At 37.4% G+C, this 20991-nt stretch overlaps 4 protein-coding genes across 9 annotated transcripts; 2 read left to right on the top strand and 2 right to left on the bottom strand.

The window, feature by feature from the left end:
* The first annotated feature begins 1282 nt into the window (after nt 1-1282).
* Nucleotides 1283-3919, top strand: LOC113731796 (protein NRT1/ PTR FAMILY 7.3-like). Its single transcript, XM_072079965.1, has 4 exons — nt 1283-1575; nt 1774-1991; nt 2099-2658; nt 2892-3919. The coding sequence occupies exons 1-4, from the start codon at nt 1455-1457 to the stop codon at nt 3754-3756; spliced, it is 1764 nt and encodes a 587-aa protein (XP_071936066.1). The 5' UTR covers nt 1283-1454; the 3' UTR covers nt 3757-3919.
* Nucleotides 3920-4316: 397 nt separating this feature from the next.
* On the bottom strand, nt 4317-10059 carry LOC113731797 (arginase 1, mitochondrial-like). 2 transcript variants are annotated; one of them, XM_027257228.2, is made up of 8 exons: nt 9591-10059; nt 8963-8994; nt 8689-8865; nt 8450-8609; nt 7472-7605; nt 5836-6045; nt 5184-5294; nt 4317-4822 (listed from the first exon to the last, which is right to left on the bottom strand). In XM_027257228.2, the coding sequence occupies exons 2-8, from the start codon at nt 8990-8992 to the stop codon at nt 4562-4564; spliced, it is 1083 nt and encodes a 360-aa protein (XP_027113029.2). In that variant the 5' UTR covers nt 8993-8994; nt 9591-10059; the 3' UTR covers nt 4317-4561. The 2 variants fall into 2 exon arrangements, with proteins under 2 accessions (XP_027113029.2, XP_027113030.2); XM_027257229.2 differs by lacking the exon at nt 8963-8994 and having other exon boundaries at nt 9591-10057.
* Nucleotides 10060-11234: 1175 nt separating this feature from the next.
* Nucleotides 11235-15747, top strand: LOC113731790 (uncharacterized). Its single transcript, XM_027257224.2, has 3 exons — nt 11235-13010; nt 14184-14373; nt 15297-15747. The coding sequence occupies exons 1-3, from the start codon at nt 11400-11402 to the stop codon at nt 15422-15424; spliced, it is 1929 nt and encodes a 642-aa protein (XP_027113025.1). The 5' UTR covers nt 11235-11399; the 3' UTR covers nt 15425-15747.
* Nucleotides 15748-16259: 512 nt separating this feature from the next.
* On the bottom strand, nt 16260-20319 carry LOC113731789 (uncharacterized protein ycf20-like). Of its 5 annotated transcripts, none has more exons than XM_027257222.2 (4): nt 19622-20319; nt 18029-18245; nt 16978-17739; nt 16260-16890 (listed from the first exon to the last, which is right to left on the bottom strand). In XM_027257222.2, exons 1-3 carry the CDS (start codon nt 19734-19736, stop codon nt 17337-17339), a joined length of 735 nt encoding a protein of 244 aa, XP_027113023.2. In that variant the 5' UTR covers nt 19737-20319; the 3' UTR covers nt 16260-16890; nt 16978-17336. The 5 variants fall into 5 exon arrangements, with proteins under 5 accessions (XP_027113023.2, XP_027113021.2, XP_027113022.2 ...); XM_027257220.2 differs by having other exon boundaries at nt 19589-20318; XM_027257221.2 differs by having other exon boundaries at nt 16260-16895; nt 19589-20318.
* Between the last annotated feature and the right edge of the window lie 672 nt (nt 20320-20991).

The raw sequence follows: 20991 nt of genomic DNA on the forward strand, positions 1-20991 counted from the left end.
AACAAAAACAAAAACAAAAACAGTAAAGGCAGCCACGCATGTGATCCCTTACAGGAAATTTTTTTTAGTGGCATAGTGAAGAAAGTTTTTTGGGGTGAAAAAAGAGTCTTTTGGGGTAATTTTTTTTTTCTACAATAATCGTGGTCTTCCTGGCACGAGTTCATCATTTAGGCATTTGCTGATGTCTGTATCACCATTGTTCCAAAGTTCACAGCAGAGGAACAAAGCGAGCGACTTCTAATTATGTTGTCGTGTTAGTGAAAATCCATAATTTGTGTCTATCCTAAAAAAATATCATATGCAATAATGTCCCATTTTGACAGTCAAAAAAGAAAAAGTATTTAATGTCACTTTTTCTCTTTCGTGTGTGATTAATGGAATATGATACTTAACCTTATCTAAATTTTCTTCTTATTGGTGGGGTTAGTGGAAATAGTAAGTTGTGTCCCCATTGAAATCGTAGGCTGTTCAGTTTCTGTATTCTACTTTGATAAGATACTTAATTTGCCATTTCACTCACCAGCTTTGGACAAGATTTCTGAGACCGAATTTGGTAAAACTCGTGTACATTTTGGAACTAGCATTTTCAAGCCATTGATATGTGTAATTTTGCTGGACTGTAAAGTTCTCAAAATAATCATCATGTGAATTCATACCTTTCTACTTCATAAAATGTGCTGTAATTGCCTTCGAGTTTGAGCTATTTAACTTCAGTAAAGCCATCCAGTCTTATACATTGCAACTATATGGTTTTACTCAAGACTCTCAGATTCCACTTCAATTTTGATATTGTTTGTAGTGAATTTAAAAGAATAGTTCATAAGCTCTTTACATCCATGTTATACTTTGGGCCCCTGTACAATCAAACAAATCTCTTCCCAAAGATTACCTTTCAAAAGAATGATACGGCATGTACAAGCTATTATAATTGCGAGGTGTCTTTTATAACATTAGAGTGAAAGCCATATCATAAAGGGTAAATTGTTTAACAAATTTTAGAACTTTTTAGAAAAGAAAAAAATGATTCTGTCTTTGGACCATCAAAAGAGTTCTTGAAGACTCTCGATTGCTGAAGGGACGTAATCATAAACTGAAATTTAGGTACCTGTTTCTAGATATTGTTAATTTCAAGTAGTAATGAAAGTGGCTTCCTAGATATTAGGATTTAGGAGTAAAGTCCTTTTAAGCTCAGGGCTTTATTTGGAGGATTAGTTCAACTGTGTATTATATATTTGTACTGGTGAAAGTATGTTTCATATCATTTGGCCACTGGAATTGGAATTACTATCTTACCATTATTGTATGGTTCTTGGAAAATTTCAAGAACTGCACTTTTCTTTGAAAATAGATGTTCTAGTATAACATCTTTAAAATTTTGAAAACTGCAAGAAAAACGTACGTTCTATACTTTTAAACAAAATTGGTGTTAGGTGGGATGAGCTTGATCTCCTATAATGCAGGATGCAAGAAATAGACTTCCAAATACTTGCACAAAAGATGGATCTTTTGACAGGCATGGGAAACCAGCGATTAAGGAAAAAACTGGTGGATGGAGATCAGGGATGCTTTTGCTAGGTACTTTTTACGTTTTCTTGTTTACTACACTCGCAATCTTGGTAGCCTTAGTACCCGCTTATCTAAATTAAAGTACCAATGAGAAGCCTGATTGGTAAGTTTACGATTAATTGGCTAAAGACATTCCGCAATATATATGTGTTGTTAAAACATCATTTTAATGTAAATGACACGTTTTCCTGCTCATGGCTTGTCTAGTCAATGAAGGACTTGCTGCAGTTGCATTTACTGGGGTGGAAGTAAACATGGTTCTTTTTGCAAAGTCAGTCCTCAGGCAATCAAATGCAGATGCAGCCAATACGTTCAGTCGGTGGATGGGAACCCTCAACATTTGTGCTCTTATAGGTGCATTTCTCAGTGACTCCTATATGGGCAGATATGTCACTTGTGTTGTTTTCCAGACCATAATGGTGCTTGTAAGTGAACATGCCAGAAATTTTCACTAGTTCTTTAGGTATTTCCTCTTTTCTGTACATTTTGGATTGCTTCTCCCTGTGATTGGTAAACTTCATTGTTGTTGCAGGGTTTGATTATATTAACTCTTTCAACGCGCATATTTATGATTGAACCAAAAGGATGTGGGAGAATAGGAGAACACTGCGATATTAAGTCACCACTTGAAACTGCAATATTCTATATATCAATCTACTTAGTAGCTCTTGGTAGTGGTGGAATGGAACCAGCACTTGGTACATTCGGTGCAGACCAATTTGATGAGGAGGATACAGAAGAAAAGCGATCAAAAACTGCATTTTTTGGCTATTACTATGTCGCTTTGAATCTTGGATCGTTGATTGCTGAAACAGTCTTGGTTTATATAGAAAATCTGGGGATGTGGGAGCTGGCCTTTTGGATTTCAACATCTGGTGGTTTTTTTGCTTTGATTTTGCTGTTATGTGGGAATTCTAGATATAGGCACTTTAAGCCTGCTGGCAATCCCGTTTCAAGGTTCTTTCAGGTATTTGTGGCTTCTACAAGAAAAATGAAACTCGAAGTTCCCTCAAATGGGAAGGGGCTCCATGAACTTCAGGAGAAAGATGAAAAAGACAGTACCAGAAATATAGTACATACAGATGATTTCAAGTAAGTTTCTTCAAGTCATATGCCTATCAAATATCATCAGTGTACAAAACAATGGCCTCATCTGTACTTCTGTAGAAAATTGCTATGCACTTTTACTTTCTAGACTAACTTGCATTTATGTCATTTAAGATTGTATGATATGAAAAACTCGTATATGCACTCATCGAATTAAAAACTTGAGTTTATCCAATCTGACAGTTTCATCAAAAAGAGAATAATAAATCCATTTTCAGGTTTCTTGATCGGGCAGCTTTTGTGACAGCACCAGACGTGATAACCATATTACCTGGCAAAAGCCAAGCTCCAAATCCGTGGCGTCTCTGCACTGTTTCTCAAGTTGAAGAAGTAAAATGTGTGCTGAGGCTATTGCCAATATGGTTTTGCACCATTGTTGCCTCCATAGTCTTTGTACAAGTTCTTTCTCTCTTTGTTGAGCAAGGAGCTGCAATGGAATCAGTAATCTTGGGATTTCACATCCCTCCAGCCAGCATGACTGCCTTTGACATTATAAGCACATCTACATTCATCATTTGCTATGAGAAGTTTATTGTTCCTTTTTATGTGAAACTGACTAAAAGGAAGCCAAAGACTCTAAGTGAATTACAAAGAATAGGAATTGGACTGGTGATTTCGATTGTAGCCATGATAATTGCAGGCTTTGTCGAGCTGCACAGACTAAGACATGCAATCCAAAAAGGTCAAGAAACTAGTTCCCTGAGTATTTTCTGGCAGACTCCTCAGTATGTATTAGTAGGAGTAGCCGAAGCATTTGTAATTGTTGCCCAGTGGGAGTTCTTCGCTTCACAAACACCAGATAGATTGAAGAGCTTGGGGCTTGGTTTATCGATGTCTTCTTCTGCGTTAGGTAGTTACTTATGCAGCATAGCGCTGACAGTGGTGATGAATATCACATCGAGGCATGGGAAGCCAGGATGGGTTCCTGCAAATTTAAATGATGGCCATTTGGACAGGTTTTTCTTCCTTTCAGCAGCTCTCATTGCACTTGATCTGGCAATGTTTGTCGTGGTGGCTAAGAGGTACAAGTGCATAACATTAGAGAAGCGAGAGGGGGGAGCAGAAGCAGGTGCCATACCTTGAACTAATCAAATTGCTTCTCATGTCTATCTCTATCTGGATCACAAGTACTTGAATGAGCATTTTTGTAGCAAGATCAGTAGACGTGGATTGTAGAAGTGATGTAAAACGCAAATATGACAACTTCATGACGAAATATAGTATTCTCTTTGTATTTTTCTCAGTAGATCCTATATATATATATATATATATATATGTATGTATGTATGTATGTGTATGTGTAGTTTATTGGAACTCTCTGTGATGATGACACCAGAAAGTACAGCTCATATGACCCCGTTTACAAGCTGGTTCAGCAACCAATTATGGTAATTGCAGCAGTATCTTGTGCAGACAAGAATGGTATAAACAGCCACCCAGCCAGATGGAGGCTCAGATCTGGAAAGCCTCCTCGCCTTCTATAACGCTTCTGGCACAGCATTGGGAGTAAATAAATCTGCAAGAGGAAATATGAGACACAACCATAGCGTAGCGTCTAACAAATAAAACACCATGTTAAAGTAATAAAGAAAAGGCAGAAGATCTCTTTGGATTAAACGAAAGAAATAACTCAACAAGAAGAATTTGGACTGAAGACATTATTCATTCTTATTTTTGTTCTCCACAATAATGAAGGAGATTATAATGCATGTATGAATTTTAACATGGCAACCAAATAGTAAATGTAACAGACAACTGTGACAGTTGAATTCCTTTTCGAGCTAGCTGCTCTTCATACAACACTAGGGAGTGAAAAATGCTTGGTGTGCTGCTTCCCTTATGAAGCTTTTGGGCTTCAGTGTAGCTCTTTATTGGCAACATCTGTTCATCACTTTGACATCTTTGCAGTGAGTTCTCTTACAAGCTTAGCAGCAACCATTGCTGTCATCCCATCAACAGTATCACGCTGGGGGTTGAATTCCACCACGTCTGCAGCAACAACATTACCCTGAAGATTGTGAAGTATGTTGAGAACATCGCGGAAAGAGAGGCCTCCAGGCTCAATGTGAGACACCCCTGGGGCAAATGCTGGATCAAGAGAGTCCACGTCTACTGAAATGTATACACCCTTCACCCCTTCACCAAGTTTCTGCAAATAGAGTAGACATTCAGAATAAGGTAAATTGGGTATGAACCAGAACACCTTTAAGAGTAGACTTGTTTGTTTGCACTATAGCTCCCCTTGACCAATGCATAAGTATTGGATGAAATGTAGATTTCAGTTCGTGAAAAGGAACCCAAGCATTTGACAATGTCTAAAGAATGAAAATCAGCTTTGTGACATAGGAATTTTGTTTTGGGTCAGCAAAACTTGGACTCCAAGACTAGACAATAAGATGACAGAAACTATGCATATCAAATCTTTTCAATTTGAGAGTTGCTAATGATGAACCTCCGTGAATTTGTGTGTCTGTGAGAGAGAGAGAGAGAGAGAGGGAGGAGAGAGAGACCAAGTTCTCCAATATGTGACGGTCTCTGGAAAAGGTTCGCATCTCATATTGCTCCACACCAAATCTTTTTCCTTGTTCACGGCCTTCCTTTGTAATTGATCTAATTCCAACCTGTGCAACAAGCAAGCGCTTTAGCATTATACTTCTCAGACATGAAATGTCCGATTATCTCCTATTCCACCAATTTTTACTCGAGAGCAGAGCTCCACTCAATCTAAACATACAGAAAAGGACAAATGCCATTGAGCCTTCAAATACCTTTCTAAGAAGATAATGAGAAAGAGAAGCTTAACAATTTTTTAATATATTTGGAATCAAATAAGAAAAGTTATTAGACAGTCTAAAGCAGATAAAAACACCTTAGAACTAGCGAAATCAATTTGCGTTCCTAAAAATTAATTACATCAAAAGTGAATGCTTTTCTCATATCATCACCAAAATATCTTTGACCAGAGAAAAAATTGGAAGTTTGATTTTTCAAAACAAAAAAAAAACATGTAATTCAAATGGCTTACATAATAAACCTAAAGGAACAAGTTAGAAGAAAAATATCATTCTAAAGACTACTGCTAAACAGAAAGTAGATTTGGATACTAAGTTAAAGAGGAATATCAATAAAATATATAGCAATGCATTCAAATGGCTGGATTACTTGCAAAAGCCGGCGAGCATAACCACCCTCCATGATGCGTGCAAAAGAAGATGCATGAGAATATTTGTTTCCTTCAAAGGCATGATAAATATCAGGATGGGCATCAAGGTGAAGAATATCCATAGGACCTCCAAGCTTCTCAGAAACGGCTCTCACAACAGGGAATGATATAGAGTGATCCCCACCCAATACCAAAGGGCGCAATGGATCCTGCATTTACAAAATGCATACACAAGAATTTCCATTTAAAACAGTTGAAAATCAGTGGAAGATGCAATTAGGGCAGACAACAAAAGGCATACTATTGTCATCAAGAGGGGAAAATATTAGAATCATCTGGAACCATTCAGAATCAGGAGAATCAAGGACAATGCAATTTTCTTATACTCCCTCCGTCCCACTTTGATAGTCCTATTTTCCTTTTTCCTCTGTCCCAAATTGTAGCCCACTTTCTAATTGAAGAATGTAATTGTATTTTAATTTTCCTAAAATACCCTTATTCAATGTAAGTTATTATTACTATAAACCTACCCCATTTAATAAGAGTTGATTCTTTTTTTACCATCAATTCAAGTTCCCATAAAGTTGTACTCTAATTAATGTGAGGGTATTTTAGGAAAATAACTATCTAAATTGATTGTTCCAACAAAGTTAACTACTTTTTCTTAAACTGTGTGAAAAAAAAACCAGGGCTATCAAAGTGGGACGGAGGGAGTAGTATTTTCCGGGTATCATGAGATGTAATTAGAACTTGTATATAGAATCTGCACTCAACACATGCTACTTGGAAATTTTACTAATGAAAAAACAGCTTAGAAGAAAAATAATGAGGATTCTATTTCAATTAAAAAGTATATGGATCTTAAACAGAAGACCATGGATCTTAATCAGCACACAGAATTGCATCTTACAAGGGCATCAAGTGAAAAGCTGTCCTAATGATGACTAAGACACTAAAAGCAGGCATCTGGAAGGGAATGAAATCAAGTTGAAACACAGTAGAGGTTCTTAAAGAGCCAATCTTTGACTACAGATGAATGGTTTGCTTTCCATATATTTGTTCATCAAGAGGGAGATGAATCACATTTGAGCTATGGGATCAGTGAAAAAATTCAATTACTTAATGTATATAGGTCAAAAGGTAACAGTTCAAGCACATGCTGTAGCTATATAAATATAAACACATAAAAAGAGGGAACTCTTTCATCTTTGATGCCAATCTTGTATTTCTTTTTCAGAAAACATAATCTCTAAAGTTTCATAGTCACTCATCAAATAAGTCCCTCTACTGCAGATTCCCTATCAGAGAGAGAGAGAGAGAGAGAGAGAGCTTCTTTCATACAGTACATTCATCTGTCTACAAATCTTCAAGAAAATTAGTGGCAAAGCAGGAAAAAGTTTCTAGCATTGTCATCTCTAAGCTAATTCAAATACATCCTTCCTTCTCAGAAACATCATGCTCGCCCTAGCATTCATGCCTCTACAGAGAGATAGAGAAGAGAGAGAGAGATTCACTGTTAAAAACCTGGGAAACATTATAACCAAAATAGCTACATCAGATGAGCTCTTTAGCTTGATTCTACCAGAGAAAACAGTGTAATACGTAATAGAAAAAAAACGCAAAAGGGGGGCTTACTTCTTCCATTACTAGCTTGACTGACTCACTTATGATACCCATTAATCTATCATCATCTACACCACAATCTCGGATCTCTTGTACTGGAACATCACCAACGTCAGTTAATACTCGTGGATCATTCAATTCCTTGCCTGCATAAGACCAAGATCATCTTACAGGGAGAAGATGTATTTTTCAAATATTTTCTAGTAGAAAGCATCAGCAGTGTATATTTGTCCAAATTTGTTGACAATGCATGAAATTATGATCATAATTAGAGAGAAAACATAGTGAGCAGCCAACATTATTAGGGGAACTGATCCTACCTATCAGATGAAATTTATCTCCTAGCTTTGAGAAAAGTGTTAAGGTAATTTCTCGATTGGAGTAAGGAAGTAAAGATTGGCAAAGGCTCATAGAACAGTAGGCAGCAACAAAATAATGGACCACAAACAAGCCAACGAAAAACTATTAATAACAGAGACCAAATCCTACAGAAAGTAATAAAAACCACTAGCATCACAAGGGAAGGGGTTTGTTTTCCACCTCCTTTGGGGTGGGGAATTGATGGAGGCTTATGATGATGTCCTTATCTATGAAATGAAGCCAAGGGGATCCAGTAGATGGCACAGCTAGAAAATGATATTGACTTTTTTTAGTGTCAGTGCAACAAGGAATATTAGATGTTCCTCTGCAACTGGTTAAACATAAATACGACAAGGAACCCATAATCAACAGTCAAAAATCCTTATCAAATACTAAACTAGGTTAAAAAGAGACCAGTGGCAAGACCGAAATGAAGACATAAAATCCTCTTAATCACAATGAAACATTTCTAACCCTCTTAATCAAAGCCTTATGCACAACGGTTATATGGAGGCATTCATGATTGCCTGAATGCAAACACTAATCATTTCACAGATAATTTTGCTTTGGACAACATGGAACTCAACATCAATATGTGTTTACGTAATACTAGCATAAAAATGGCTTCACCTTCTTCAGTTGTGGAGTTTGTGCTGCCACACCAGATAGCCTCTCTTATACGAGGGGGAGCAAATGCAGGCCCCTGAAGGAATGAAGAGTTATGCCCTAGAGGAACTCCAAGAAGGGATGCTGATGCTACAGCTCCTCCTAGTGCTCGTAAAAGTTCTCCCTAACATTAATTTTAAAATTATTCTCATAGAACAAAGGAAAACTTGAAGATGAAAATTTTGACAGAGATCAAATCATACCTTGAGCTTAGCTCTCTCACGGATAAAGGTAAGAGATGCCTCCATAACACGATTCTGCCCCCTCTCTAACAAGTCCTTGGGCACATTTGCAGCATTTAGTTTGTGCAAATAACGAATTCCCATCCTCCCAAGATTCTTCATATTGTTAGATACTGAATACAGTGCCAAAAACAATCCCTAGCACCACCATGTACAAGGTATTCAGAGATTATGAGTGTAGCATAAATACACAACAACACACCCTTGTGCAAAAATGGTAGTTTAGGGTGCTAACTTGAAAAGGTTTTTGAGTAATCCATTCCATCCCTATAAAGTTTTTGAGTAGTGCCTTAGATAGAGGTTAGCAGAAGCAATTGGAAGTAGGACAATAAATTTCAAATAGTCATAAAAACAGTTGAAATAAAAAAGCAAAACAATGCTTTCCCTTTTGATTATCGTCCAGTTAACTATCGTCAAACAAAAGTTGCGCCCAAATAATCAGAGCCCACAATTTCATTCTTTTACCCCTGTTTCTGCACCAAAAATTTCGAGGGTCCTTGGATACAACGGCAAAATCCCGTTTTTAGGTATATTGAGGTGCCCAATTCACTATTTCTCTAGCTTTTATCTCCGCGTCCATCTTTTCCGCTGGCAAGTGTCAACCAAATAAAAATATTTTTTTTCTTTAATGGCACTGGAGTGTAATTCTGTAGCTTTCTTTAATTTTCTCGTCTTGGCAACCAATATTCACAATCAACCATGCAAAGTTGAAAAAAGGAAAACAACAACTTTTCTCTTTCACTATTCTAAACATGATCAAGACACGATTTTTCAAAAGAATAAAGACAGGACCAAAAAACCATAGCAACCAAAAAAGTCAAGAACTCGGGAAACCGGGGAAGATGGAAAGAACAAACACTTACCAGCCCAAAAAGAGACACAGAGAAAGAGATTTGCAGGGATGAGCCTTGGGAATTTCAATGGTTGAAGGGTTGTTTGTGTCGCAAAGTTTTGAGTTGTATTGATACAGAAAGAAGAAGAAGAAGAAGAAGAGACGAAAAAAGGAATGCAGGTGTTTGGATTTTGGTGGGGTTTTGGTGCCAGTGCTTTGATGACTGGTGCTGCTGTTTTCTTGCCTGCTTGGCTACTCGCAGCGAATGGGTTACGGAAATGGAGCCAAACTTTGTGAATATTGAATTGGATATTTTAAAGTAAACTCCATGGAATGGAATGGGGATTTGTGGAAGAATCGGATTAGAACGGTTTACACGTAAACTGTACGAGGTATGAAAGTGTTTGCAGTCTTGTACGGCCCTTGCACTGCCATTTTTTTACTTTAGCCACTCCAAACCCAATGCAAAAAAGATTTCCCTTTTTTTCTTTAAAGAGTGAGGGTCTTCCTTGTGTTGTGGCCTATCAGAAGTAGCAAAAATGAGAGCTTACTCATACTGGGAAGCTCAGCTAAAAAATCAGTGCTTAGCAATCATTCATTTTGTCATAATTATAATTAATTAAAGAAAAAGGCATTCTTCACTCTCAGGAGGCACAGCAGAAAGTTAGCAAATCGACAAACGAACAGTTCCCAGATTTGGAACGTGTAGCAGCAGCAGCAGCATTGATTTGGGCACCAGTACTCATCGAGATTTTTTACGAGCCATCCCATAACGACTTGTGGCACGTAAATGATTATCTTCCTATAAAACTATGACTATTGCTTAGTTTCCATATATTAGTGCTTGATTTGCTTGCATATTAAACATAAGTTACGAATTAGAAATATCCTAATCTGATCTCACACACGTTGCCATCTTTGTTATTAAAATTATGTGAACATATTATTGGACAAATTTTAATAACACTAAACTTGTTATTTTAAAGAATTAACATGTTCATCACTAGTAGAGACATGCATAAATACCACAAGTACAGAGCATTGGATACGTGATTATTTGAACTTGCATCATGAATATGTTTTCTATATTCTTCTTCAGATCTATTGCATCTGTTAAATTTGTACCCTTTTTAACTATAGTAGATATGTAATTTATAGTGTGTGTTTAATCTATCATTGAGATAGTAATGTAAATCAAATTGTGTTGGACAATTTTTAATAATCTATTGTAATAAATTTGCTTTTATCAAAAAAAAAAATTTTTAATACTCCTTTTAATCTTTCTAACCATCTTTTATGTCACGTGCATCAGATTAAAAAAAAAGTATCATAACATTATTTAAAAGAGGCTTTTTGTAAAAAAAAAAATTTCTATTCAGAAACTTTATAGTAATGCTACTTCTAAAGAAAGACTCGAAACCTTACCGGAAAAATCTAAACATCTAAACGGCTGAACAAAAAACATGCATGCGTCATGCACGTGGTACTCGATTGATGGCTAAATGAATTGAGGTGGGTCGCAGATAGCAGGCCAATCAATGCAACAGCCCGAGCAACATCGGGAAGGATGAATGAATCTCGGTTACAGTGTTGGGCTAAATGTCTAGAAGGTCGTCTGTTCATTTGGGACTTATTAGCCCAATACAATAACACAAATGCATTCCAAGGTTTCGGGCAGCAACCCTCCAACACGGGTCCCGGATCTTTGGATTTTGGAACCTTCCAAAACGTTCTTTGCTTCCGCACCTCCCAAATTCCAACTTCCAGAAGCGCCTGCTTTTCAGCAAGAATTTTCACTTTTAGTCGATTTTACGCTACTGCCGTAACAAAACAGAGGCAGATGGCCGAGATGCCTCTGCTTCACCATAGACTAGCTCTGTCCCTCCACCACCATCACCATCTCCTCCTCCTCCCGCCGCCCACCACCACCACCAAAAGACTATCCCAAAGAATCCTCAAAATCACCATGTCCACGGCAGCTTCATCACACTCTCCATCCACCCACCAACACTCGTTAGACCAACAACAACAGCAACAAAAAGATCAAGTCTTGAGGTACCATAACCAAACAAAACACAACTTCAACAACTATGCCCGTGGCCCTTATGGCCTTGACTGGGCCAACCAACCCAACCCTTTTCGCCGTTACGTATCTTCCCCACTCCTCCCTCTTCTGCACCCTCCCTCACCCAATTCTCCCGCTACCACCCGGGACGGCTCTCCTCCTCCTCTGTATCACACGGTTTTCAATTCTTTACCGTCCCCAAAACCCATTTCCAAAACCACCATTTCTCAACTCTTTTATGATTCTTTAGCCTTATCAGCCTGGAAAACTACTGGCTTCTCCACTTGGTCCCTCAGGGTTAATCCCAGCAGTGGGAATCTTCACCCTACTGAGGCTTACATCATTGCACCACCAATTGATTCTCTGATTGATCACTCATTTGTCGCTCATTATGCTCCGAAAGAGCATGGTTTGGAAATTAGAACCGAAATTCCATCTGGGTTTTTCCCAAAAAATTTCCCCAAGAACTGTTTTCTTATTGGATTTTCCTCTATTTTCTGGAGGGAAGCTTGGAAGTATGGTGAGAGGGCCTTTAGATATTGTAATCATGACGTCGGGCATGCCATTGCCGCGGTTTCGATGGCCGCGGCAGGTCTTGGGTGGGAAGTTAAGGTTTTGGATGGTTTGGGCCATGATGAACTAGAGAAACTAATGGGACTTGATGTTTTTCCCGAGTTCAAAATCCCGTCCAGGCCGGTCAAGGGGAAGATGCCTGAGATTGAGTTTGAGCATCCTGATTGTGTGCTTCTGGTTTTTCCTAGTGGCACAAGTGATTTTGGCGTTGACTATAAGGGGTTGAGTTTAGCTATATCCCAGTTTTCAACATTGGAGTGGAAAGGGAAACCGAATTTGCTTAGTAAAGAGCATGTGTGTTGGGATATTATTTATAGGACCGCCGAGGCAACAAAAAAGCCTTTAAACATATTCAATCAATTCATAGTTGCTCCGTTTCTGGGCAGTGGAGACATTAGTGAGAGTTCTTATAAAGGTTTTAGTTTGAGGGAAATGGTTAGAAAGAGGAGGAGTGCAGTAGATATGGATGGTTCTACCACAATGGCAAGAGAGACCTTTTATCAGATTTTGCTGCATTGTATGCCTTCGGGTTTTGGGAGTGGAGAAAAGCAAAGGAAACAGTTAGCATTGCCATTTAGGACGCTTTCATGGGATTGTGAAGTGCATGCTGCCCTTTTTGTTCATAGAGTTGTAGGATTGCCCAAGGGGTTGTATTTTTTGGTGAGAAATGAAGAGCATTTGGATGATTTAAGGAAATCTACAAGGTCTGAATTTAAGTGGACCAAACCAGATGGTTGTCCGGATGAGCTTCCTTTGTATGAACTCGCAAAGGGTGACTGTCGGGAGCTATCAAAACGCCTATCCTGTCATCAGGTGTGTATGTTGACGACATTCCTGATGGCATTACTACTGAGCTCTTGACTACTATCTGCAATTCATTGTGGGATACTTGTTATTTGTGTGTTGTTTAATGTCCATTTCTAAATTGTAAGTGTCGTAGTTTTACTTCGGAGGGAATTTATCTGCAAGGTAGAAGATTATATCCAAGCATAAAAGTAAGGAACATGCGAGTCATGGAGAGAACCATCTAGTGCCACATACTAGTTTTTTATGATATGTTTCGAAAAGTAAATAGAAAATTAGTTTCAGATGGACTAAAAGTAAAGCAATAAACTTAATTTGGAGCAAAGGGACCGAGTATCTTCTAAATGCACCTGGCGTCAAATTTCTGAATTACTAAGTCTGGAGTGTGCTTCACAAGTTCCTACTTAGATCAGTAAGCATAGGCATTCGGCCTTCTTTTTGGTTCATGCTGGGAAACGTGTTTCTAATTATCAAATAATCATGAGAAAAAGAGAGTTCTCCTTTAAACTTTGATGCAGGATGAAGATGTGTTCAGTTATTTTTCCTCACTTTATACCCTGCACACTTCTGTACTGAATATCGCTAATTATGACTAACATTTTAATTGACATTGGAGCTTGTTTCTATTTGCAAATCATGAGGATGATGAGGAGTTTGGTTGCATTTTATGTTTCTTTATTAGGTGTTTGACAATATTGGAGTGCAAACTATAGGTGGATCTGCAATACGTTATTTTTTTTCAGTGGCACATGCCCTTTTGGACATTCACCTTGCATCTTTTCTTTTTTATGGCACTGGAAAATGTTATCATAGAAAAGTTACAGTAAATGTTCAGCACAGTTAGTAATTTTGACAAAGGTTTTCAGCATTAATTGTCATAGCAATAAGACTATATGGCTTTGTGAATTCTATAATAGATAACAATTTGACTTCTTCCCAGACACATTGAATATAAGCTGCCCCACGGAGATTATGTTTTGGCATAACTGCTACTTTGACTCTGCGCCACAAGCAGTGGCTGTAAATTTAGTTGTTTATGTTTCTGTAAAGCAGGAAGGTTGAGATAGACTGCTTGTGTTAGAATTTTGGGGCTACTTGCATAGAGTCGACTTATCATCCTGATTCAGAGGATCTATTTAATGGACTTCTCAAACATGACTATCTAATTATATCTAATTACAGGACATTGCCAGTGATGGTTGCTTCAGTCTGGGTATGGTGGCTCATTTGGAGCCTACCTTGCATGAAAAAGGTTCATGGATGTATCCTCGGTTATTTTGGGAGACGGGGGTCCTTGGCCAGGTCTTGTACCTTGAAGCCCATGCAGTTGGGATCTCTGCTACTGGAATTGGTTGCTTTTTTGATGACCCTGGTATAATTGTCTCTTTGACATCATGTTTCATTTGGATGGTCTACTTCGTTTTGTGTGTGTGCATGTTTGTTATGCATCCTCTCATTCAAAAGTTCCATTTCCGAGATCATGCCATCTGTAATGGATGAGCTTCTTAAAATCCGAGTTAACACATCACTGAACCATAAATCAGGGATCCATATATGGGATAGTTTGTAATTGTATCCGAACTGCAGAATTTGTAAAGGCAAAATGCTCTATTTTTGTATTTAGTCCAATTTCATCTATGAGGTATCAGCTTTATATCTTGAGCACCCTACCTATGGACACAAGAAAATCCATGATTCATAATTTCCTCCCTTTATTTTTGACAAAAGGAACTTCACTCTTTCCTTGATGTCCCATTGCCTGTAAGTTCTAAACCTTTCCTCGACTTCTTGTACCCAAGTTTCTGATACCCCCGTACTCTACCAAATGTCATTAATGGTTGCTTACTCTTAAAGTGTCATCTTGGGGCATTACATGTCTCTCCTCTCGCTCTTAAATTTTCCAGCAGAGGAGGGTGGGACTCAAGAAGCTTTTTTGTGTTTTTTTTTTTGGGTTTTTGTGTTGGGGGGGGGGGGGGGGGTCGTCTGAACCCATGACCTTTAATTCCTGGAGTTTCAAGCTTAGCCACTAGACCAATGCCTCGTCAACCACCTCTCATCTCTCGGCCACGAACTCTGCTAAATTACATTACTGAGATTATGAGAAAATTTTGGTCTGGTTAGCTAATGTTTTAGCCTTCATGTTAGGCTTTTCTTATTCAGGGTGATTTATTTCCTTTGATTGTCCTTGGCCAGATTAGTATGCTAGATTTATTTGAAATAGGTTCTAATTTTGGGAAGAAGGAATAGTTTATCTTGGGATGTTTCTTTGACGCTGTTTTGTTTCATTTATGTCAGTACATGAAGTTCTTGGGGTACGAGGATCGAAGTATCAAAGCCTTTATCATTTTACAGTTGGAGGCCCAGTTATTGACAAGCGTATAATGAGTTTACCAGCATATCCTGGCCCAGGCGTTGATGCATGATGGAGAGGAGATTAGAATGATACTCAGCTCACCCCTTTCTGCAAACCTTATACATACTACTGAGACAAAATCTGCATTAGGCAGTATTGTTGATTCTTTCCCTCTGTAGTTAAGCTATCATTCTCCTCAATTATTGTAAATGATGTAAATTTATAATGTGTCTGGTCAGTTTATTCACATAAACGAAGATGATCTGCAACAAGTCTTCTCCTACGAATTGTGGTTTGCTGCACGCATACTGAATTGTACAGGCGGAGATGGTTGCCTTGAGCTTCCCCAAAGGATGTCAAGATGGTTTTTGTATGGCAAGCAAATTGCAATAATTTTTGCCTTTGTGACTATCAGTACGTTAAAATTATGCAGGAAGCAGATTGCAATGAAACAAATAATGAGAAAGATACTTCCTTGGTACTTTGATACTTTAGAAGGGTTCGAAAGTCCACCTGATGCTTGGAGCTCGCATTGAAGTGTTAATCAGACTGGAAAATTTTTGAAGGAATACGGCTTAAATAAAATCCTTCCAAGTTACTGCTAACAATTCTGTTAAATGGATTAGCTTCAATTATTACAGCATAATATGCCAACAGGGAGAGTATTTAATGGAAAATTTCCCATGAGAAACCAAGGGATCTCCCAACGAACCTGACTTAGCCAGAAACGAGTTGGAGAAGACATCGCTAAGTGGCTAGCTAGGAACACTCGACCTGTACGGGTTTATGACATTGCCGCCTCATAGGCTGGAGCTTTCACTGACATCGCACAATTGAAGAATTAAACCATTGCAGGACATTTATCATTGCCCGGTGCCTGGGGGTTTATTGCAGGGACGAGGACATGGTTAAACAATAATGATGAATTTATTGAAAAAAATCATAAAGAATTGCGGAGATCGAACGAGTTTTATTGTAATTGTATGTTCCAGAAAAGATCCTATCAGCTCTGCTGCTGGAAATCATACGATTTACATATGGGATGAAAGCTGTACTAGCGTCATCTTGGTCTGTTACTGTTTCACCTCCATGCTGTGAGTATCAATGCCTAATCAAACAACTAGCTTGGAACTCGGCAGAGCTCATCTGCTTCTAGCTACCAAACTGTGGTCGCATCCTGCACGCGGCACTGAATGATTGTCTATAGTACACTTCAACAAGAAAAGAAGGATTTTGTCGTCATACACCTTTTTCATTTTATAGGCTTAGACTACCCTTTCTGCATGGAGGCTGAGGATGAATAGGTTAAGCTGTTGATAATACTCCTCAATTCCCATATCCCAGCCAAACTGGATTTGAAAGTTAAAAATTGCCTCCTTCCAAGGCTGACACAGGATAAATACTCATCTTTAAGACATTAAATCTCTACCACACACAGGACCTTGCATGTTGATTTGCAGAGGAAGTCACCAGCTAAAGAAAATCCATCAGTCTTGGCCCGAAAGGAAATTGCAGATGTGTGAATCATAATTGTCCCTGTCCTTATATGCAGAAATCAGAATTTAACAAACATCAGTGTTTTTTTTTTATTTAAAAAAAAAAACAATTAAAATGATTACTTACCTCAGGTATGCCAAACTGATACTTCAGAGAAAAAACAGGCGACATTCACATGTACGGCAAACTACAATCGTCATTCTTCTGATTCGTGACTTCAACAATTCTGATTAGAATGTACTGTCTCGTTACTCGTAGACCTACACTTAAACACTGTCAGACAAGTTGTTCTACCACCAGGATTCAGCGCCTTCCATAATGAGGGCAGTTGGTTGCAAGCTATCTTCCCAAATATCTTCCTGATTATTCATTATGTTTGAGCATAACCAGTTCAATAGCCCTCATCAAGAATGACAACACCCAATGAGTGGAAATATGTCCAATTGTCAAGCGACTGGCTTCATAAAGAGTCTGATGTCTCCGATCTAGTACTTGAAGGAATCAAGAAAAAGACCAAGAGAAAGTCCAGCTTTCCAATAATTAAACATGATGATTAAGCCCCTCAACTTGCCAATCAAAGGCAGAGAAGCTTTATACATGAGAGCTCCAATTCCCTCCACTACAGCAACGGCTAATGCAGCAGATAGAATATCCCAGTCACCAGTTTGCCCAATAACAGTGGCAAAGGCAGTTGCACTGTAAAATCCCACCAAGAAGAAGAGTAACTTCATCGGGAAATTCTTCCTTAACTCCCTGATTCTTGTTTCTAACTTGACCCGAATGGCTTGGATAGCCCTAACAAGTCGAGTTCCACTGCTGCTATCATCTGTAGGGGAAGAATTTAGCCTGTCACCATCTGCAGCGCTTCTAATAGACCACTCCCAACTCCTACATGATTAAAGTTGGAATTTTTAATTACATGCTAGAACTATGTAAATTCCTCATGGTATGATAAAAAGTACATACAACGTTTACCTAGTGACCTCATGCCAAAATGGAGCATTTTCTACTCGTTACATCAAGAGAGATGAAAGAATCTATATGCATGCCAAAATTTCAATATCTTTGAGGAGTCTAGCATGAAAGACATACATGCACACATCACAAAAGAATGTTCATACATTGTAAATGGCCAAGTCAGAAAGTAATAGTTATGTGCGGTTACAAAGAAACTCACATGAAATTGTTGAATACAGAAGGACGTGCCAGGTGAAAGAGAGGGAAATGATGATAGAGCATTCTGCCAAAAGAAAAGGCAGTTTTATTAACACGAAGACCAAGGTACACACCAGGTGGGCTTGATCTTGGGTCTTTAGGAGTAAGAATTGTGGAACTTGTAGGATAGCCAGTCGATGGTATTTTCCTGGCTATCATGGAGAACCTGCATGCCAAACCTAAAATGACCACATCAGTACGAAGATAATCATGAATAAGAACTGATGAATGGGATCGATCATTTCTAAAAGATTTCCTTTCCCACCTGATGATGGTAATAAGAAGAGAACAATTGAGATCATTTGCGATCAGAAACATGAAACTGACATTTCCGACTTAAATAAGAAAAAAGACACTGACAAACGCTTGGAAAGTTTGACATAATAAATGCATTGTATCAGAAAAAGGTTGAAAATTGTCAAATTTTTAGGAGTAATGACTTCTTAAAGAACCATCTGCTGTATACATTACTGTTGTGCTCTCTTCTCCCTTATACTTCATATATAGATGAAATCAATGGATGCTATGTCAAAAAGATATTACAAAACTGAGATGCCATTTGACAAAAGATTTTTAGCTTCAAAACTTCTGCTATATACAATTCAGCAAGCAAGCAGATGAGACAAAGGATGGCAGCTAATCAATCAATAATCAGTTTCTCAAAACATAGGAATGCAGGGTTTTGCAACCAATGCTGAATCCTTAAAATTGCAAGTTGTTTCTGCAACATTCTTGGTAATTTTGGACATGCCTCAGGATCCTTCAGAAGATTGCAACTCATTCAACAGTTTATCACCAAAACCAAGTGAACTCAGTAGATGTCAATGGGCATGTCTTGCAATTAATTGGCTATTATTCCCTTTGAGATATAAAAATGAGAAACCTCTAAATACAGTCAGTTTGATTTGGGTTTTTTCTTCATTCCTCATACAAAATTTGCATGTTTTAATAGCCAAATTGGTTCTTACATCAACAACCGTGACATTAAGCAAGAATGACAGATGTTATGTAACTTCAGTTACCAAAATACACTACGCACTCACAAATGGCTAAGTCATTCATCCTCTTCAAATCCCTATCAATCCCACACATCTTCCGGTAGCCTCCAGCAGAAAATTCAGATCCCACTCTTTCTGAGCACAAGAATTTACTCTCAAACTCCCTCAACATCACTCATCCACTTAAAAATTTAGGAATAAAAAACAGCATAAACCCATGAAGACTTACTTAAAATGCGACATCAATTTGTAAAAACCTGTTCTTTATTAAATTCTTGGATTTCTTCTTGTCTATCAATCAGTTAATGTTCCTCTACAAATACACGAGACACAGGCAGAACAATTCGAGACCAACCCGAAAAGTTGCATTGATATTAAGGAGCATATAAAGCGCCTAACTTTACACCAGCTTTTCAAAAACTTGGCCAGTCAAACATTGAACCGAATTGCAAAAGTCTTTATCTATTCGGTCTTTAATGATAAGGTACAAAAGTTCAGACATTATAATTGCATGAAAAACTTACAGACTTTACGGTGGGAAAGAATGGTATATAAACCTTCTGCCACTTGGGTTTTGGCTCCACTTTCTGTTTTCCTCTGTGGGATTTGATAAGAGAGGAGAGGAGTGGCGAAACTGAGAACTGAGAAGACCACCAGACACCACCTCTGCATTTCTATTTCTTAAACATGCCCCCCACCGGCCCACTCCCCTTCTTCATCTTAGATTTATTCATATTATTTAAAGCTCCCTTTACATTTTAGAAATTCATCACTTCCCCCTGATAGTTACTGAACTGATCTTCTGTATATGGCATTTGAAATTTTAATTTCAGCACTCTTAAGTCTCAAACTGGAACTAATTTTCATTATCATAATTGAGTGTCTGTCAATTTGCTCAAAATATACTGATCGGACATCAATTGATTCGTACATATTAATTTTGTATTTTTGAATAATGTGGTCAGCATTAATTAAAATTTTATACTTAATCTTGAATTCATCATAAATAGACTAGGATATACTAATTGAATTAAATTATATATTAGTAGACACCGATAAACTTCAAATTTCAACTTTTAGTCCTAATCTAGCACGAGTTTGATCTTGGAGTTAGAATTTTTAACTTTTTTTTCTTTTTTAGAATCTATAAACCATAATAAGTAATCAAATCAATATCAAAGTAAAAATATGGAGCATTAAATTTAGTGGATTAACGAATTTGCCCTTCTTTATCATTTTTCTTCATTTATTTCTTTTTCCTTTTTAGTTTTTATCTTCAATCGACAACTAATCTTTCTTGACTTTTTTTACAATTATATTTATAAATGAACTTTTCTATTTAACCCTATTTTCATTCTATTATAAAATTTAACATGTTATTTTGATTTTTAAGAATCAATTCATCATCATGTGTTCATTTAATTTGAATACTTGATTAAGTGGGCCTTAATCTAAAGGTGATGTATTTTCATTGTATATGTACTTTTATTGAACAAAATCCAAAGAAATAGAAAGATCAAAATAAAATAATTTAATCTATTTCCTTTCTAAGACATTGAAAAGGAAATCTTAGTAGACGGAATCAGTATCACGAGAAACAAAAAAAGAAAGAAGCAGAAATTGACATTTTTAGTTACAACATAAACATTTTCTACTAACCAATAAATCATATTCTGAAAGTTTAACTTATTATATGTGATGAATCAATTATTTCATATGAAAATAAAATTAACTAATAAAATTGATTATTATGATTTGGGAAAAATATACAGAGTACTCCAAATTTACAAAAAAAAAATAAGATAGGAGAGAATGTAGCGACATGACAAAATTGAGAAGGCAAAACAAAACGAAAAAGGAACTCAGCTAGTCCAAGAACTAAATTCTTAATGGTAAATAAGACTATTTGTCATGCTTTGATCACGAA

Source organism: Coffea arabica, chromosome 2e (genome assembly GCF_036785885.1).
Source record: "Coffea arabica cultivar ET-39 chromosome 2e, Coffea Arabica ET-39 HiFi, whole genome shotgun sequence".
NCBI classification, from domain to species: domain Eukaryota; kingdom Viridiplantae; phylum Streptophyta; class Magnoliopsida; order Gentianales; family Rubiaceae; genus Coffea; species Coffea arabica.

Excerpts from the sequence above, each read along its gene's own strand:
- LOC113731796 (XM_072079965.1), top strand. The coding sequence starts at position 1,455 with ATGCAGGATGCAAGAAATAGACTTCCAAATACTTGCACAAAAGATGGA. Across the intron at positions 1,576-1,773 it reads ATCAGGGATGCTTTTGCTAG|TCAATGAAGGACTTGCTGCA; the intron begins GTACTTTTTACG and ends TGGCTTGTCTAG. Across the intron at positions 2,659-2,891 it reads GTACATACAGATGATTTCAA|GTTTCTTGATCGGGCAGCTT; the intron begins GTAAGTTTCTTC and ends ATCCATTTTCAG.
- LOC113731789 (XM_027257220.2), bottom strand. The coding sequence starts at position 19,736 with ATGCAGAGGTGGTGTCTGGTGGTCTTCTCAGTTCTCAGTTTCGCCACT. Across the intron at positions 18,246-19,588 it reads TCTTTCCCACCGTAAAGTCT|GTTTGGCATGCAGGTTCTCC; the intron begins GTAAGTTTTTCA and ends TGGTCATTTTAG. Across the intron at positions 17,740-18,028 it reads TCTGTATTCAACAATTTCAT|GAGTTGGGAGTGGTCTATTA; the intron begins GTGAGTTTCTTT and ends TTAATCATGTAG.
- LOC113731797 (XM_027257228.2), bottom strand. The coding sequence starts at position 8,992 with ATGGAATGGATTACTCAAAAACCTTTTCAA. Across the intron at positions 8,610-8,688 it reads GTGAGAGAGCTAAGCTCAAG|GGAGAACTTTTACGAGCACT; the intron begins GTATGATTTGAT and ends AATTAATGTTAG. Across the intron at positions 5,295-5,835 it reads ATGCTCGCCGGCTTTTGCAA|GTTGGAATTAGATCAATTAC; the intron begins GTAATCCAGCCA and ends CTTGTTGCACAG.
- LOC113731790 (XM_027257224.2), top strand. The coding sequence starts at position 11,400 with ATGGCCGAGATGCCTCTGCTTCACCATAGACTAGCTCTGTCCCTCCAC. Across the intron at positions 13,011-14,183 it reads AACGCCTATCCTGTCATCAG|GACATTGCCAGTGATGGTTG; the intron begins GTGTGTATGTTG and ends ATCTAATTACAG. Across the intron at positions 14,374-15,296 it reads TTGCTTTTTTGATGACCCTG|TACATGAAGTTCTTGGGGTA; the intron begins GTATAATTGTCT and ends CATTTATGTCAG.